Source organism: Podarcis liolepis (genome assembly GCF_965112155.1).
Source record: "Podarcis liolepis genome assembly, chromosome: 8".
Lineage (NCBI taxonomy): Eukaryota > Metazoa > Chordata > Lepidosauria > Squamata > Lacertidae > Podarcis > Podarcis liolepis.
Window position 1 is genome coordinate 25,736,411 of NC_139560.1, and position 18,177 is coordinate 25,754,587.

At 43.3% G+C, this 18,177-nt stretch overlaps 1 protein-coding gene across 2 annotated transcripts in view; it reads right to left on the reverse strand.

Annotated features, from left to right (window-relative positions):
* Positions 1–1,589: 1,589 nt before the first annotated feature.
* The window catches only part of DPY19L4 (dpy-19 like 4), a 58,081-nt gene continuing 41,493 nt past the window's right edge, over positions 1,590–18,177 (reverse strand). For both annotated transcript variants that reach the window (XM_083517259.1, XM_083517260.1), the window contains exons 6-19: positions 17,669–17,814; positions 16,140–16,263; positions 14,983–15,117; positions 14,622–14,753; positions 13,286–13,384; positions 12,849–12,922; positions 11,534–11,692; positions 9,502–9,621; positions 8,815–8,935; positions 8,160–8,216; positions 7,464–7,546; positions 6,672–6,804; positions 5,919–6,077; positions 1,590–3,405 (exon numbers count right to left, since the gene is read on the reverse strand). In XM_083517259.1, coding sequence (XP_083373385.1) covers positions 3,241–3,405; positions 5,919–6,077; positions 6,672–6,804; positions 7,464–7,546; positions 8,160–8,216; positions 8,815–8,935; positions 9,502–9,621; positions 11,534–11,692; positions 12,849–12,922; positions 13,286–13,384; positions 14,622–14,753; positions 14,983–15,117; positions 16,140–16,263; positions 17,669–17,814 — 1,707 coding nt within the window. In that variant the 3' untranslated portion in view covers positions 1,590–3,240. The remainder of the gene's footprint in view (positions 3,406–5,918; positions 6,078–6,671; positions 6,805–7,463; positions 7,547–8,159; positions 8,217–8,814; positions 8,936–9,501; positions 9,622–11,533; positions 11,693–12,848; positions 12,923–13,285; positions 13,385–14,621; positions 14,754–14,982; positions 15,118–16,139; positions 16,264–17,668; positions 17,815–18,177) is intronic.

Below are 18,177 nucleotides of genomic sequence, written 5' to 3' on the forward strand. Positions count from 1 at the left end.
AATGTGCAGAGGTTAGAGTTTGTTTCTTTAATAAAAAAAGGTTTACAAGGCACATGTTCCAACTGGACTGCAACATCGACAGCAAGAGGTTTGAATGCTTTTTTTTTTTTAAGGACTAGTTATTTCTCCATTCATTAGAACCATAACAGGTTATGCCCGAAAAACACTTAATTAGAGTGATGCTTACAAGCTTTCCAAATACCGCCTTCAAAGTCCTCAGGGAATGTTAGGAAAATGCTGCATTTTGCACAACTAATATAAATAAAAAGACCTCATCTACCTCCCACTTCTGGCTATTCAACAGCTAGTCCAATAACCAACATTAGATTTGCAGTTTTAATTTTTTTTGCTACTTTTTTCTCTATGGGGGAAAAAACACTACCACGGTTTGTGAAGTTTTTATCTAACCAGAGGCCATGAGAGCCACCACCTCCTCCTTCCACAGCTGCAAATCTGATTTCAAAAGGTCCCACAACTCACAGAGAAAGCTTACAAAACAGAGCAAACCTACTGCACATTTGCAATAGGGAGAATAGCAGCTGTCCTCATCCATGGTCCCAAGATTTTGCCATGGACAGGGCAAGGGGTAGCTTTTTTCTTCTACCTTCCCATTGGCTACTGTGGGGAGGAATACGTGCTTGTTCCCACCATGTCCTGTTTCCCTCTTCTCTACAGGCATGCAGGGGACTTCCAGGTGGAACACCTCCATCTCTATTAGCAGAGCAGCACTTTCCACCCCTTGTTGCTGTAATAAGTTTCTGGAACTTAAGAGCTATCGGATTTCATTTCTCTTCAAGCATGAGGAGTGGGATATGGGTAAGCAACATCACTACTTAAAAATCAGGCGTAAGGGCTTATGCGCTGTATGCTCAGAAACATATAAAACAAAATTTCAGGCTGGAAAACAAGCTCATCTTCAACTGTGTGGACAAGCTTAAAGTTACTCAGCACTGGAGTAAATATTCAAAAGGAGCCCATTTCAGAAGCGGAGATATAACTGCATTTTGAGCAAGACTGTTAGGGCTGAAGTAATTCAGCCAGCTCAGAAGTGCAATAGTTAGGAGTGGAATTCATGAACATTATAGACTACCATAGAGGTTGTTGGTTTACCTCCATTAATGATATTATATTAGAGCTGGCCAGACATATTGATGTTACTGCATGACCTGCATCTATTTCCATGGAAGCCTCATAGAAATCAAAGGTGATTACACCACGGCAGTGCCTGGTGAAGGGAGGTGGAGTATTTGATGCCGGAAACATGTCAAAATGGGCAGCCCTTCAATCAGTACAAAAAAGTATTGAAACGTACCGTATTTTTTGCTCTATAAGACTCACTTTTTTCCTCCTAAAAAGTAAGGGGAAATGTGTGTGCGTCTTATGGAACGAAAGCAGGCTGCGCAGCTATCCCAGAAGCCAGAACAGCAAGAGGGATTGCTGCTTTCACTGCACAGCGATCCCTCTTGCTGTTCTGGCTTCTGAGATTCAGAATATTTTTTTTCTTGTTTTCCTCCTCCAAAAATTAGGTGCGTCTTGTGGTCTGGTGCGTCTTATAGAGCGAAAAATACGGTAAATTCCCTTGCAGTAAATTCAAGGTAAGTGCATCTGATGCAATTTATTGCAGCATCAGAATTTTTTTTCAATGCAGAGGCATAATTGCATTTGTAAAGGAACACAGAGAATGACTGCGGCAAACAAAACCTCACGGATACAGACATTGTCGAAGTGAATGCACCTCAAGGCTAATGTCATAAGGCATTTTACATCCAATCACTCAGCCGTACAATATATACCCTCTCAGAAATCATAAAACCAATATGATTTTAAGTTCTATGAGCTGGAGTTCTTCATAATGAATTCCTCCTCAAAATATTACTACCAAGTTGTTTGACCTGCATAAAATAGGCAGCAATGAGTACCACACATAACGTGTGTAATAAAATATACACATACTAAATCTGCTTTGCCTGGTTGTTCTCATGTTTGTGTACCTTGAATGAAAATGCCAGCACCTGGAATTTCAGTTCCAGTCAGTGGATAGAAGGCTTTCCGTGAAGCACAGAAGGAATGCTCTCACAGCTTACACTTAAAAAAAAACAAAACTCTTCAGGATTGTTGTTTTTGAAAGACCATAAATATCAAACTCAGAGGGATGGGGGGGAGGACACACACAGAAAAGTAAAGAAAATTACCAAGAACAACAGCATAAATATGTGGAGAGAAATTGCTAAGGTCCCATAACAATATTTAAATTTTTAAAAACAACTCGACCCAAAATACAATCTGCTGTTACCAGCTTGGTCTTCAGTGTGTGGTTTTTAAAATCCAATTCGAGAAATAACTTTTAACAAGGCTATAAAACCAGATCAAAGTGATTAACCCCATCCATCATATTCCTGTTTAGGGACTAAATTGTATATTTGAAACAATTAGAAGGTCTCCATCATAATATTGGATGTATATTCCTAAAACACATCTACACATTTCAAAGAAAATTGTACATATTAAGAGTAAACTCTTATTTGGGACACTGATTTCTTTTTTAAAGACATGTAGTCCACTGTGTGCTACCTTCTTAGGATATAGTCTTTCACCAAACGTGGGGTAAAATTGTGCCCCATTGAAGATCAATGACAGATCTGCCAGAAAGCAGATCATAGCTAGCAACCATGATTAACAAGAATCAATCTCAGCCAAGCAATACCCTGTATACAACTCATACCCCACCCAACCCGAATAATTTCCAGCAATCTCCAAACCCTCCTGCTCCACTTCCATTCATTAAAAAAATATGGTGGGAACCTGCAGCTCCAAAAAGGACTGAATATCCTCCCACAACCCCAGATAAATATGCATAGCTTCAGGATCATGCCCAGAAGGTTTACACATTCCTTTTTTTATATTTAACCAAGTAAATAAAACTACTTAAAGGCAGCAGTTGCTATAAACAATAAAAAATAAAATCAATGCACATTAAAATAAGGTTAAAACTGGAAAAGCTGGGAAGAGGTATTTTAAAATATGGAAGACAGTCCATATTCTACTCGCATGGCCTTGCAGCATCTCTCTCTTTCGCTGTTCTGTAGTCTGTCCACAGTATTCCAGTCAGGTACCGTTTTGCAAGTTCTCAAGGATGTGTGTGTGTTTATACTGTATATGGGATATAAAAAAGTACGTTCGTAAATGACCTCTTCCTATTTAGGAATTCTGCCAACTCAAGTCAGCCTTCAAAATGGTATCTCAGGACTGGAAGGATATCACAGTGTTGATTTTGTATACGTAATAGGACCTGTTCCAGTATACTCGAGTGAAGTAGTTCACGTACGGAGAATAGTTCATTTTGATCTCCTGGCAAAACCGTCCATATTTAGAGTAGCCATAGCTGTCGTTTTCTTCATAATACACCTGGGGGGAAACAAGGAAAATGTGTATTTTAACTCAATGCACACAAAGGACTGACATTAACTGATTTTTAATTTCACGATCTGAGAAACTGTGAACAAACCTAGTCTAGCTGTGCTGGAGAAAGAAAGAGGGGAACATTTCATTTGTAGAGCAACAATCCTTTCTAAAAGTATGTTGTAGAATGTAGGAGCCACTCATTAACAGCACGGAATCTATTATCCCATATGAGAAAATTCAATGCAAGCTACCTGTGTCAGGTATGACCTAGTTCCTGCATTGTAGGGAGACTGGACTAGATGACCCTTCCAACTCAATTATTCTATGATGAATAATATTCAAATAATCATATTCTGCCTGAAGTGATTATTAGCACTGAATGAAGTTACCCAGTCCTGCAGTAGCAACAAGTGAAATATATTTTATCATTAATCTGGATAAGGAAGAAATGAACAAAAAGTGTGTGCATTTAAAAAACACCTCTGACTCAGTCTAACCTATAAAAAAAGATTTGAGTTAATCGGCATGAGATTGGATCCGTGTGCATGGCTTTCGGGAAACATAAGGTAAAGGTAAAGGGACCCCTGACCATTAGGTCCAGTTGTGACCGACTCTGGGGTTGCGGCGCTCATCTCGCTTTATTGGCCGAGGGAGCTGGCGTACAGCTTCTGGGTTATGTGGCCAGAATAACTAAGCCACTTCTGGTGAACCAGAGCAGTGCAAAGAAACGCCGTTTACCTTCCCGCCAGAGCGGTACCTATTTATCTACTTGCACTTTGACGTGCTTTCGAACTGCTAGGTTGGCAGGAGCAGGGACTGAGCAACGGGAGCTCACCCCATCGCAGCGAATCGAACTGCCAACCTTCTGATCGGCAAGTCCTAGGCTCTGTGGTTTAACACACAGCGCCACCCACGTCCCTACAGAGTGTCTTATCATACTCTAATCCTCATGGAACTAAAGAGTGGTGACTGTGGCCCAGTACACCCTCTCTAGGAACAGGCGCCACCAGCGTCCTTTTTGGAAACATAATCGGTATCTAATTAATAAAGCATGAAAGACAGAAAAAAGATGTCCAAAACAGAAATAGAAGTTTGTGCACACCACTTCCTCACAAATTACTGAGTGACATTGAACCACAATGGCCCAGTCAAGGTGGTGCTTGACCACTGCCTTTGAGGCCCTTGTACTCAGTGAATGCTGTTGTGATGGTCAAATAGCTTCTCCATACCTACAGAAAAAGAGTCATGACAGATCAGACCAAAGATCCATCAGACTTCTGGAAAGCCTATAAGTAGGACATGAAGCCAATAGCTCTGCTTTGTTGAACCACATCCCTGTGGCTATTAGATGTTGATAAACCCATCTTCCCTGAATTTGTCTAATTCCCTTCTAAAGCAACCTACACCAGTGGCCAGCAACACATTTTGTGGCAGGAAACTCTAGGTGTATAAACATGGTTTGAGGGTGTAATGAGTGAAGTCAGAAAGAAATGAAATACATAAAAGTACAGGTTGTTATAATTACATTCTTAACAGTGGCCATTAAAAGAAAAGTAGTTATGCTGAATATAACAGACACTCTGGCAAGGGTAATCCGATTAACCCACAAAGTGTGACATAAATCCATTGTGCCAATTTAGTCCCCAAGTAATAGCACTGAATGAATTTTAACTCTGCAATTTCACATTGCAGTCTCCCTCTGACGTTTCATTTTCCTAACACTTAACGCGTCTGATGAAGTGTACAGTAGTTCATGAAATCTTTTCCGTTATGAACTGGTTAGTCTTTAGCTCGTGTTTTTGCTGCAAGAGACTAACAGAGTTACCCCTATGGAAATTAGGCACTTGCATAAGTGAAGAAACAGGCTGAAATCCTATAGACACATTTGTAAGTGAGTAGTACTGAATACAGTGGGACTTCCTTCTAACAAGCAAGCAAAAGCTGTCAGCAAATTTTTTCAGCAGCGGGCCAGTCCACTGTCCCTCAGACCTTGTGGGGGGCTGGACTATATTTGGGAGGAGGTAATGAACAAATTCCTATGCCCCACAAATAACCCAGAGATGCATTTTAAATACAGTGGTACCTTGGGTTACATACGCTTCAGGTTACAGGCTCCGCTAACCCTGAGATATTACCTTGGGTTAAGAACTTTGCTTCAGGATGAGAACAGAAATCGTGCTCTGGCGGCGCAGCAGCAGCGGGAGGCCCCATTAGCTAAAGTGGTGCTTCAGGTTAAGAACAGTTTCAGGTTATGAACGGACCTCCTGAACGAATTAAGTACTTAACCCAGCGTACCACTGTAAAAGGACATATTCTACTTATGTAAAAACACGCTGGTTTCCGGACCGTCCATGGGCCAAATTTAGTAAAGCAATTGGGACGGATCCAGCCCCCAGGCCTTAGTTTGCCTACCCATGGCTTAAACTGAATGTAGTATAAAGCCCTCCAGGAAACTTTATACCTTCTAAAAGGAAACTTGCAAAAGAATTTTGACAGAAGCTCAAGGTGCTACTTACATGGCCGTTGGCAATATCCAGTAAGTCTTTGACCCGGCATCCCCTCACAGGCCCCACCTCATTGCAAATGGAATCCTCTATAACCAAATAGGTGGCTTTGTATGACGTGAGTATCTTATAAATATCTTCAGCTGATCTTTTGGAATAGATCTGAAAAATCTGTAGGATTCAAATGTGCAATCAAAATTTAATAACCTTATTCATTAATTATTGGGGGGGGGAATACAATTCTAATGCAAGAATTTTAAACAAGACTTTTCATCGTGTCAAACAAAAGCAGTCACCCTCAAGAATCCTTCTCTATAGGGGTGAAACGGCTGATCAACTTCTACATTGGAACTAGACGCAAAAAAACATAGACTGAACTCCACAGAGATATTTGGGTCAGAGCCACTAAGGCCAGTAAACAAAGGGTGCAATCGAGTGTAAATTAGGCACATGGTAAAAATCAGTGAGTTTTACTCCTGAATCCTACACAGACTTACGCCAGACCCCATTGCGTTAAATGGTTTTTATTTCCACTTGGAAGAATCATCAGCAACAATAACAATACAGTGTGGAGTTTAAATTTCTGTTGATTTCAGTGAACTTAACTTTCTAAGCTTGCATTCAAAATACATGAGCAAGTTTCAGCTTCCATTTCCTGCCCGTGGAATGGGAACAACAGCAACATTATCCCCGGCTAAAGATTTCGAAGTACACTACAAAACGTGAGAAGCCCTTTAAAAATGATACAAAGCAAAGATGACTCACATTCTCATTCCTCTTTTGCAGGTCCTCCTCATTATACAGGGGCAGATTGGTCACCATCCAGCCAGTGCACAACTTGATCGTGCCCATCAGCTGCGGACTGCCGGCAAACACAGCAGCGATAGGAGCCTGTCTTCTGCGGGGGGGGGAGAAACCATGTCCTCACTTAAGTAATTCTATAAAATTATATAGTACAGCCTGAAAATGCTCTTGGGACCTGGCTGTGCTTCCACATAGCGGCCAGGCCAGGGGTGCTCTTGCACAGCTTAAGACTGCAGTGCTCACGGCGCCTGTTCCTAGAGAGGGTGTATTGGGCCACAGTCACCACCCTTTAGTTCCATGAGGATTGGAGTATGATAAGGCACTCTGTGTGTGGCTGCCTCTGAAAAGTATTTGGAAACTTCAGCTGGTGCAAAATGCAGCAGTGAAGGCAAGGCCAGTCTAAGACATCTAGCTGTCTGAGGCAAAAGATAGGCGGTGCTTCAACACATCACACCACTCCAGGCTGCACAATAGAGGAATCGACAGGAACTGGGTCCTGCACAGCTGCAATGCTGCCAATAGCAAAACATGCAATCTAGATGGGTTAAAACACACACATTCAATTCACCAAGGTTTCTTCAACCGGGCAACAGTCCCAAGCGCAAACCCAAAAAGGTGAGTGGCAAGGTCACATGGAGCTTGGCTAGAGGCATGTGTGAGGGAAACAACTGCTGCACTGACTGCAGCTTAGGTTACAAAAAATATCCTGCGCTAAGAAGGAACACCAAAAAGTCGCAAAATGGGATGGCTTACTTGATCCAGGTCATGAGTCCAACTGTGTCAGGGTCATAAAACTCCTGCAGCTCTGAAAGTTCTGCCATTATCCTAGGAAAAAACTAAAAGGAAGCACCAAGGCTATGAACTGTGGGAAAACAAATTACAGAACTTTAAATAATGCAGGGGATCAGACTAAAAACCACCTTTCTAGCTTTACTATCAAATCGCAGCAGCATCAATGCTCAAGAGCCCTTCGCTACACTATTAGGCTAGCTTCCATCAGAGTAGACAGAATCCATTTTATTCTTCATAATGCATTAGTAAAAGAAAAAAGGAATCCCTTTGACTCAAATACTCCCAACAAAATTATCCACAATTTATTAATACAATTTTTTGTTAATATAAAGTGTTCGTTTTCCTCATCACCGGGCTAGATTCATTTTTATTTCTATTTATTTACTTTAGCAAACCAACCAGGCCTGCATTTGAGACTCACAGTGCTACCTAGTGGCCATACACTTTTGCTGCTGCCATTTTAGCTGTGGATTTCTGGCCAAGGAGATATGTCGGAAAAGCCTCTCTCAAAATACAGCAATATATGGAGAATTTGGAGAACTGCACGAGCATGAAAATGAACTACCTGCTCACCCTTGGCGAGTCCCCTTCAACCAATACTCCAACTGGATAATGCTGACTGCTGTTAGTAATAATGGGAGCGTCATATTATCTTACCTCTTTCCACAAGCTGAAGCCAATGATAGCTGGGACTGCCATACTCAGGATAAGAGCCTGAAATATCAATCAGACACACCATAAAAGATTATGATTTGCTCTTTTAAGTCCTCAACCACGCAAGCACAGATACCTTCTTATCACTACAGTTCACTCGTTGGGACTGCAGTAATATACACACATTTGAATGGAGGGAAGTCCCCTTGGATTCAATGGGACTTACCTTGAGTAGGCGTGTACAGGAGTGCACTGAAGAGTTCTAAATACTACAGTGGTACCTCGGTCTACGAACAGCCCTGTTAACGAACTATTCGGTGAGCGCGCCTCGGTTTAATAATGCTTTGGTGTAAGAACGGACTTCCAGAATGAATTAAGTTCGTAAACCGAGGTACCACTGTACTGTCGGTTAATTAGCTTAACAAAGCAATCCTATACTTACATTATGACAGGACCAGAGATAATTGTGATGGAACAGGCACTGTATCCAGTGCGCAGGGTTCCTGATCGTTGGGGATGACTGAAAGCAGATTCAGCTGCGCATGCTTATTATTCCCCTTCAGGCTTTCTCCCCCATGCAGTGGGGGAAAGGCTGCGGGTGGAGCTGGCATGCACACAGCTCCTCCATGGATGCAATTACCTAGAACTAGGAACTCACCAGCAAAATAGGGTGCACAGCCTTCAGTCGGAGCCACTTGAATAGAGTCATCCAGAGCTCCGGAGAGCATACGCCAAATGCAGCAATCATGCAAACATGGGGAGTCCACACGTACTTCATTCTAGAAAACCACCACACAAATCCATAAAGAGATGAGTTCCTACATATATTGTTCAAGGGAGATTGCAACAGCATCCAATCGCACTACCATCTCCGAGTGCCTTCGTGAAAAGCTTTGTAAACATCAAGAAGACACCATTGAAGACTGCAAAGAAACCTACAGCAATTTCTCTGCGTCCTCCAACAAACTACTTCTGTGTGGGCTTTCTTTAGACTCAAACCCATTTCTAAGCCTGTTTGAGGCATCCAAAATAGGCATTTGAAGCTGCTTTCATAGAACAGCACTTCCAGAGGGTGCAGGAGTACATAATGGTCCTCGCAGACCCATAAGAATCCTATTCAATCATGCAATGCGAAGCTGTCCAAGGGGTCTTCTTGCCTCTATTTCCTAGGGTGCAGATAGCCCTATTCTGCAGTTAAAATCTGATTCTGCAACTGAAGCACATTTTGATCCAAGCACATATATTTGTTTGAAAGAGTTCCTCCATCCACACCCAGAAAGAAACGAAAGCAAGTTAAGAGTAATTCCTTGCCACTTCCAGTGAAAACAAACCTAGACAAACTCACCCTTCCATCATCATTGCAAGCAATCCCAGCGAAAGTGTGTGAAGTACATGGTACACAACCTCTGGCCTTTCTCCAATCCTCCCGCCCTCAAGCTTCGCTGTGTCATTGACTGGTTCACCACTGCAGCATGTGGAAGACAAAGAAAAACCATAGAGTCCGTTGACAACTAAGCAGTCCATATCAAGCCCTGAGATGGTGCTCTTCCTTGTGCTCATTTGTCAGAAGTAAGCTTGCATTAAATCACACCATGCAAGTTGAAGTTAACTTTTTTTTTAGCAAGAACACGATCTGCAAAGATTTGGCAGAGCGTCAGACCTAGTGAGCACAGCAGCCCACAACTGTTAAGTCTTGTCCCATGGATCAGATGCAGAGACTGAAAGTCCCTCCTCTCCAGGGTTTTCCCCAAGCAATCAATCAGACACTGTGCCTGCATGAAGCCAACTTCTCCTCTGCCCTTTTCATACTTCTTCTGGTTCTGGGAGACTGGGGGGGGGGGGAGCTTATCACAGCAGGAGGGGGAGACACCTGTGACTCTTCACCAGCCAGTCAGGCTACCAGAAAAGCCCCTCCATCTTTCGTCCGACGTTGTAAGCGGAAACAGGCACAGTGCTTGCAGCAATTAACTTTTTTGCTCAGTAACCAATGAGTCAGCATACAGCACACTCATCAGATAAGCACGTCAGCTGCAGAAGCTAAAGTTCTGTCCTCTCTCCCCCTTTATTTATACCTCCCTCCTCCTTACATTTTTTCGCTGCGACTCAACTTTTCTTAATTGTTGTAGCCTTTTCTCAACCCTTAATTCCTGCACTGAGTTGGGGAAGGGTAGGAGCTGAACTAGGACTGTATTGCAGAGAAGACACAGTCCCTGCTCCTTCTCTATCCAGGTCTGTGGCTACCTCAAGCCTCTCCCCTTCACTCTCATTCTCTGCTGCTGATTTCTCCCTGTCCCACAAATCTGAAACCTGGTTCAAAGTCCCCCTCCACCTCAGGGGCCTCCTGGTCTACTGGCTTATACCACTCTTCCTCGTCCAGCCAATCCCTGACCCAGCCTGACTCATCTTTGCCTCTTGGCAAAGCTTCTGCCTCTCATTCTGGACTTCTCTCTACCACAGACTCTCCCTGCTCACTAAGCCCTGTTACCTCTTCAGCTTCTGACACCTTCTCTTCCCAGTCTCCTCTTTCTTCTCTGACCGCTCATTGTTGCCCCACCACCCCTCTCTGGGCTCTGAGCCTTCTTTCCCTTGGGGGTTCCCTATGTGGTTCCTCCCACCATTCTTCCAACCAGTCCATGATATCAACTTAGAGCCTTACAATAACCCAAGAACAGACCTCTTAAGTCCCCCCTCCTCTTGGAATATTCCCCCCAGCCCCACCACCAACCCTTTTTGCAGCAGCATCTTTATTCAGCACAGCCACTGCTTGTCCAAAACCAGCTACGATTAAAACATTAAACATATCCAATCTGACAATTTCAATCTCTTTCAGCTCAGCCTTTGAGCAGATTCACACAGCCACCAATTCTGAAGCACTCTAGGCATGATGGTGTGGCAGTGAACTAATGTCACCACCGTAATGTCACCATCCTTAGCCAACCTGATGTCCTCCAGCTCATGCCGGCTGGGGCTGATGGGAGTTGTAGTCAAAAACCTCAGAGGGCACCAGGGTTACCTAAGGGTGGTATATATTCTATGTCGTGTGCAGCACACACTTGCCTACAATCACACCTCTACATGCAACAGCTCAGGATTTATACTACTATTCTGCATAATTTTTTCACATGTAAATACAGAATGCATTTCTGTATGCAGAATTCAAATGCAAACAGATATCCATGCATCATATATTATGTTACATGCAAAGGAAGGGGAAGTTATATGTACTACCTCAAAAACAGTGTTTTCCAGCTTGGAAGTTCTTGTTCTGCAGCTGGTGTTTGCTGTTGAAGGTACATCCATTACATGCAGCAACGAACACATAAGGTCATAAACAAGCTACGGACCATGCGGTTGAGAACAGAGAGAAGTTACCTTACCTAATTCTCCTGAAGGTGGCCTGGCCAACAGACCCGAGGCAAATGATTAGCACTAAAATGTAGAAAGGCAATAGTGAGGACTGAGTGAGTCGCAGAAAGAAGTCTTGGGATGGTGTCTGAAGGGACTCTTGACAAAGCAGCCAGTTGATTGTGAAGTTCCTAAAAATTGCAAAAAAGGGGGGGCAGTCATGAGCTTAGCCAGTCAGTATAAACCCTATCAATTGTATTTTCTAATATAGGTAATCACCCAGTTGCTGGATCAGACCAAAGACTTGTCTGCTCCAGCACTTTGCTCCCACAGTGGCCAATCAGATGTCTATGGGAAGCCCAGAAGCAAGGGCAGTGCTGCTTTCTAGGCAGAATGGCTCCGCTGGTGCTTTTGCACCACGCCAATCTTATCTGGTGCTCTTGCCACTGTGCCTGCCTCCCCTTCTCCCTCCCAGTTAAGTGGCAGCAACCCTGTTGCTGGGAAGCTAGGACTGCAGCTCCACCCTACTGGGTGACTTGCTTCTCCCCACAAGCAGGACATGAGCTCAATTGCACTTTTCTGCCCATGACCCTCAGCAACAGGTATGTAGAGCCATACTGCCTCTGATTCTAGAGGTGGTAGACAGCAGCTACGTTGGCCTTATCCTCCAGATGCAATTCTAAACCCCTGTTAAAGCTGTTCACCAAATTGCTGGTGTTCACCAAATCCTGTGGTAGTGAACTCCATAGCTTAGTGTGTTGTGTGAAAAAGCACTTCCTTGTGTTTGGAACAGCTATCGTTCAACTCCATTGGATTACCCCAGCTTCTAGTATCATGAGAGGAAGAAAAAACTCTGTCCACTTTCTCCAAGTGCCACACAGAATTTTACGCACCTCTATCATGTCCCCATTCCCTTCCCTTGCTTTTTACAGAGCTCCAAATGCCATAACCTTTCCAGTTGCTCCAGCCCATTTTGACTGCCTTTTCCTGCACTTTTCAAAGCTCGACAATATCCCTTTAGAACTGCAGCAACCAGAACAGTATACAGTTTTCCAAATGTGGTTGCATTACGGTATCGGAAGCTTTATTTTCAAATGATTCCCAACACTAAATTTGTCTTTCACAACAGCTGCACATTGGGCTGGCATTTTCATCAACCTTCCCTAAGATACTGAAAATCAAGTAATAACAAGTACTCCCCATCTCAGTGTGTAAAGCTCTGCTAGTGATCCTGGACAGCTGCCACTGGGTTAGAGCTGATAAGATTCGCAAACAGACGCTATGCTCTCCTCTAGTGATCGTAATGTACAACTCCTTGCATTTTACAAAATATCACTTCAGACTTACTTAGTAATGTTTAAACCCAATTTTACTTCAAGCACTTTCATTAAATGTTCATTTTCTTTATGGGGAATAAAAGTCTGCAAAACAAACAGAAAGGAAATTGTGTGTTAGCACCACACTTTTGAGACAGACCGTTGCTACATCTGACAAACATTTGCAACCGTGAGAGATAAACAATCTTTCAGTTAGCAGCATCACATTTTCTACTGGAAGATTTTTTTATAAACAAAAAAACCTTAGCCATGTTGAGTGTTTCAAAAGATGGGTTAATTCTTTACCAGTTCTATCCATTACCTTTTTCCATTAGAAAAAGAAAAAGCACAGCAGGAAGAGGAATTTCAAGATTATTATTATTTCCCTAGGCAACTAACATCCAAAAACAAACAAATGCTTTCATTATCCTGTATGATTAATTTAAAAAAATAAAAATAAAATCTTACCTTCACTACAAAATTCAAAGTCACTGTTATTGTGAATACCAAATAAAAGTAAATGACTTTCAGCATCCTTGAAAGAAGTGTCCCCTTTTTTGTATTCATCTAAAAAACAGACAAGGAAGTATTAACTTTACAGAAGAAGAAGAGTTTGGATTTGATATCCTGCTTTATCACTACCCTAAGGAATCTCAAAGCGGCTAACAATCTCCTTTTCCCTTCCTCCCCCACAACAAACACTCTGTGAGGTGAGTGGGGCTGAGAGACTTCAGAGAAGTGTGACTAGCCCAAGGTCACCCAGCAGCTGCATGTGGAGGAGCGGAGACGTGAACCCGGTTCACCAGATTACGAGTCTACCGTTCTTAACCACCACAGCACACTGGCTCTTATAGAGGAGGGAGACAGGGAACATCAGGCCTGTGGGTCAAATGGAGCCCTCCAGGCCTCTCAGAACCCACTCAGGCCACGTCCACCCCCTACTTCCTAAACCTCGCCTGCTCTTCTCCACACTCTCCTCAAGCGCTTCTGCCTAACTGGAACGTATCCCTGACCTCGCTTGCTTGCACGGAGAGATGTGTTGTGTTACAGAACACTCTGCCCTTTTCATGGCTGGGGTGCATCCTATTTAGGTTGCTCCGCCCACTTTTGCCTCAGACCCCCCCCCACTTTGGGCCTTTCATGCCCCACATGCAGAGATGTCAGGAGTTAGAAGAAACAAGGGTTGCTCAGTAGTGCCAGGCCTAATGACCACAGCAACTCTTCTGAATGTCCCTGCCTTCCCACAGCTGCCTAAGTCTCCTCCTTTCCCGAGTCTTTCCCATGCCATCTGAGACTATGCCGGCATGCCTGCCTTTGCTCCTTTCACTTCATACCTCTCCTGCTTCTGGAAGACCAAAGGGGAGGGGAGCTTGTCGCAGCCGGAGGTGGAACCATCCTGGCTTCTTCACTAGCCTGACACATCTGCCGCCTCTTGGCCTCTTGCTTCTGATTCTGGACTTCTCTCTGCCACAAGCTCTTACTGCTCACTAAATCCTGTTACCTCTTCAGCTTCTGACACCTCCTTCTCCCAGTCTGCTCCCTCTTCTCCCTCTGACCACTCTTTGTTGTCCCAACACCAATCCCTGGGCTCTGGGCTTTTTTCCCTTGGGGGTTCCCCAGCTGGTTCCTCCCACCATTCCACTGTATCCATGACAAAGAGACCATGGAAGGTTGTCCATGGTGGAACACAGACCTCAGGTTTAAAGAGATTCACTACCTCTGCTAGAGAGAGAGAGAGAGAGAGAGAGAGAGAAACAGCAGTACAGGCAGAGGTAAAACCACCAAATGATTTCCCAATTATTACCTGGAGGTATTTTGCCAGCAGCACTGCTGCAACAAGGCTGAGGAGTGGAGACACTAACAGAGCTGGATTCTCAAACTGTAACATGTATCCCAGAAAGAGAGAAAAGAGGTAGACCTTATACACTTCATGTACCTGCGGAAGGGAAAAGCAAAAAGGTATTGACCCTCAAAGCAACAGGCAATCACGGCTGCAAGAAACAACCATCCTCTATATTTAAACTTTTTCTGCCCGCCTTTTATCTGTGCCTGTTAGCAGAATGAACAGTTCACGGGCTTAGAAGGCAGGCAAAAGGAGAGGGGAAGAGCAACAAGCTAGCAGTTAAACTGGTATTAAAATTGGTAAGTTTCAAGTGCCAAAATACCTTCTCTGTCTGCGTGAAACCCACAGTGTCCAACAAGAAGAGAGACACAGCCTGGACAAACAGCAGATAGTGACTGTACTCCCACATCATTATGAAAGTGTAGGTTGAAGCACTCACCAACAGGTAGCAAAACCTCTGGGGGAATTGAAAGGGAAGACATCTTAATCACCATGTACTTATTTTCATACAAAGCAAGATTGGGGGGGGGATTGGAAATGGCATTCCGTCTTAAAATGTACAATCCTGCATAACTCTTGAATGCATTTTTATTCTTAATATGATAGTAGCAGAAGAAGAGGCCTTAACAGTTCTGGAAAATGAAATTTTTTTTGGTCCGTTACATTTTACCTTAGGCAAAACCATCTCATTTTTTAAAGCAGGGTTGGGGCACCCTTTCCAGCCAAAAGGCTGCATTTGCCTCTGGGCAATTTCCCGTGGGCCACATGGCAGCGCTGGATTGGGCCAGGGGAGTGGGTGGAGCAATTCATGTAAATTTAAACCTTCGTATGGTAGGAACAGGGACACGGGTGGCGCTGTGGGTTAAACCACAGAGCCTAGGACTTGCCAATCAGAAGGTCGGCGGTTCGAATCCCCACGACGGGGTGAGCTCCCGTTGCTCAGCCCCTGCTTCTGCCAACCTAGCAGTTTGAAAGCACGTCAAAAGTGCAAGTAGATAAATAGGTACTGCTCCGGTGGGAAGGTAAACGGCGTTTCCATGAGCTGCTCTGGTTCGCCAGAAGCGGCTTAGTCATGCTGGCCACATGAGCCAAAGCTGTATGCCGGCTCCCTCGGCCAGTAAAGCGAGATGAGCGCCGCAACCCCCAAGTTGGCCACAACTGGACCTAATGGTCAGGGGTCCCTTTACCTTTACGGTATGAACGCTCCTCTCTTATCCTCCATCCACAGAAACAATAATGCATTATCTGGGTTTAAGGACACATGCCAGCCAGGCAAAAGTACTCAAGATGTGAAGGAATACCAGTAGAAAGTGTGTTTATGGAGGGGATGTGGTCTGGGGAGAGTTCAGAGGGCCAAACACAGAAGCCTGCAGGGCCACATTCAGCCCCTGGCCCGAAATGGTTTATTGGATCAAGGTTCTCAAATCTGATCAGCCTATTTATACTATTATATTTTGACTGAAAACGTCTTCATCTTACCTCAGCAGAAGGATTGATGTTGTTCTTTAAATAGCCAGTAAGAGCTGCAACTTGACAAGCAAAATATGGCAATGCCCAATTTTCTCTTGACGGGATAGAATAGTCTATTTTTGTGGTATCTGCCCTGGAAAACATACAGGGACAACCCATTAAAATATACAGGTTACTTTAGAACAAAAATATAGGCTTGACTATTGCTCTTGACAGAAACAACGTATCAGCAATAAAGCCTTAAGCGATTGGCAGTTTTGGAAGGGAAGTTATAAAAAATCCTCTGTGGTCAATGTAAATGTCCCTGCAAATCTGGAGAGGTAGAATCGATAACTGGTGTTCTTACGTATTGCTCCTTCTATCGTGATATGCATGATTTTTATTGACCATTTTAAACGGAAATTCCCAGAGCGACTGGATGCATTTAATGCTATTTTTCTCCTTTCTGATGAGAACACATCCATCTCTTCCAGGATGGCTCAATATTGTGCTGCTGTGTGTAAAACTCTCCAGAGACTAATTTTAGCAAATTGATAATTTTGTTCTCTGTGCCGGGCATTTTATAGTACGACACTTGTGGTTCTCTATTTTGTTTTGTTTGGTATTCTTTTATATATTCATTTGTATGACTTTTTTCTGAATATTAGTCACTGACCATAATGAAGAGCCTTAGAGTTTTTAGCGATTAGAACTTTTGGGGGTTTGATCATTAACAGCCTTGCTACTTAATCCTAGATGTCATTTTTCACCCTAACCCAACCTGGTGCCTTCTAGATTGCAACACATATTACGTCCAGGCAGCATGGCCAATAGGCCTGAATGGAGCTGCAGGCCTGGTTGGGAAAGACTGCCTTCTACAAATAGAAGCATACTCTAATGAAAGCAAAGACAATGAGCTTTTACAATAACATTTCAATTTCTAAATTTTAAACAGAAATACTGCAAAAGCAATGATCTATGCAATGGGTTCTTTCCCTCTCAGATGTATATCTTTGATTTTATAAACAACAAAACAGCACAAAGTATAGCCACAAATTGGAGCATAAACTACATATACAAGAATTAAATACCTTGCCCCGTCATGAAAGGGCATGTGGAAAGCGACAAGCTCCATCAGGAATCCATATGCCTATAACCTCTCCACAGAGAATCTCATACGATGGGCTTCAAGACACTTTCCAGACATTTAAAGCCCAACATGCAAATGTAACCAACAAAAACCACAGGACAAAAAGTATGGTGTGTGTGTGTGTGTGTGTGTGTGTGTGTGTGTGTGTGTGAAATAGAAAGGCCACAACCAATTCTTATCCACATGATCCATTTCCCGCTCTTATAATATTTCCAGTTACAGAATGAACCTTTCCTGGTAGTGTAATACATCAGCAACTAGAAACTTTCATAAAAGTTCCCTTTGGAAATAGCGTAGAAGGGAAAAGGACAAGAAAGAATTAGGAATACAGTTGCTTGTTCAGTTGAAGGCAGGGAAAGAACAGCAAATTATGGGGTGGGGTGGGGTGGGTAGTAAAGATTTGCTTTACCTGTTAATAATGAACCAGACAACAGTCAGCATCCCTGCCAGCCAAGTCCCACTCATTAGCCAGCTGGTTACGAACAACGCAGTCACATAGATCCCCTGCAGTCCAAATACTATACCAATGTAAAAATATACTGGCTCAATAACCTCCTGAAAATTAAAAGACATAAATATTTTCAAACACGCAATACTAGCAGCTGAGTTACAACAATAAAGTACCGTTTGAAATTCACAAATGGAAAGAGAAGACCATGAAGCTGATGGGGTGGAAGATAATAACCAGGGGTAGGGAGTAGCAGCAGCACCTTACTGTTGCCGCAAAACACTAACCCCTTTATAGAGCAAAGGCAAAGGATATTTGCATGGGTCATTGAGAACCCTCATAGCAATAAACTGCAGCCATGCAGCTTTCAGCTTTTCAAAATATAAGATATGGACTTCCTTACACTCCTCAAGCTACTCTTAGGGGTGCTTCCATTAACTGAGACCCCACACCCAGGTCTCAACTAAGGG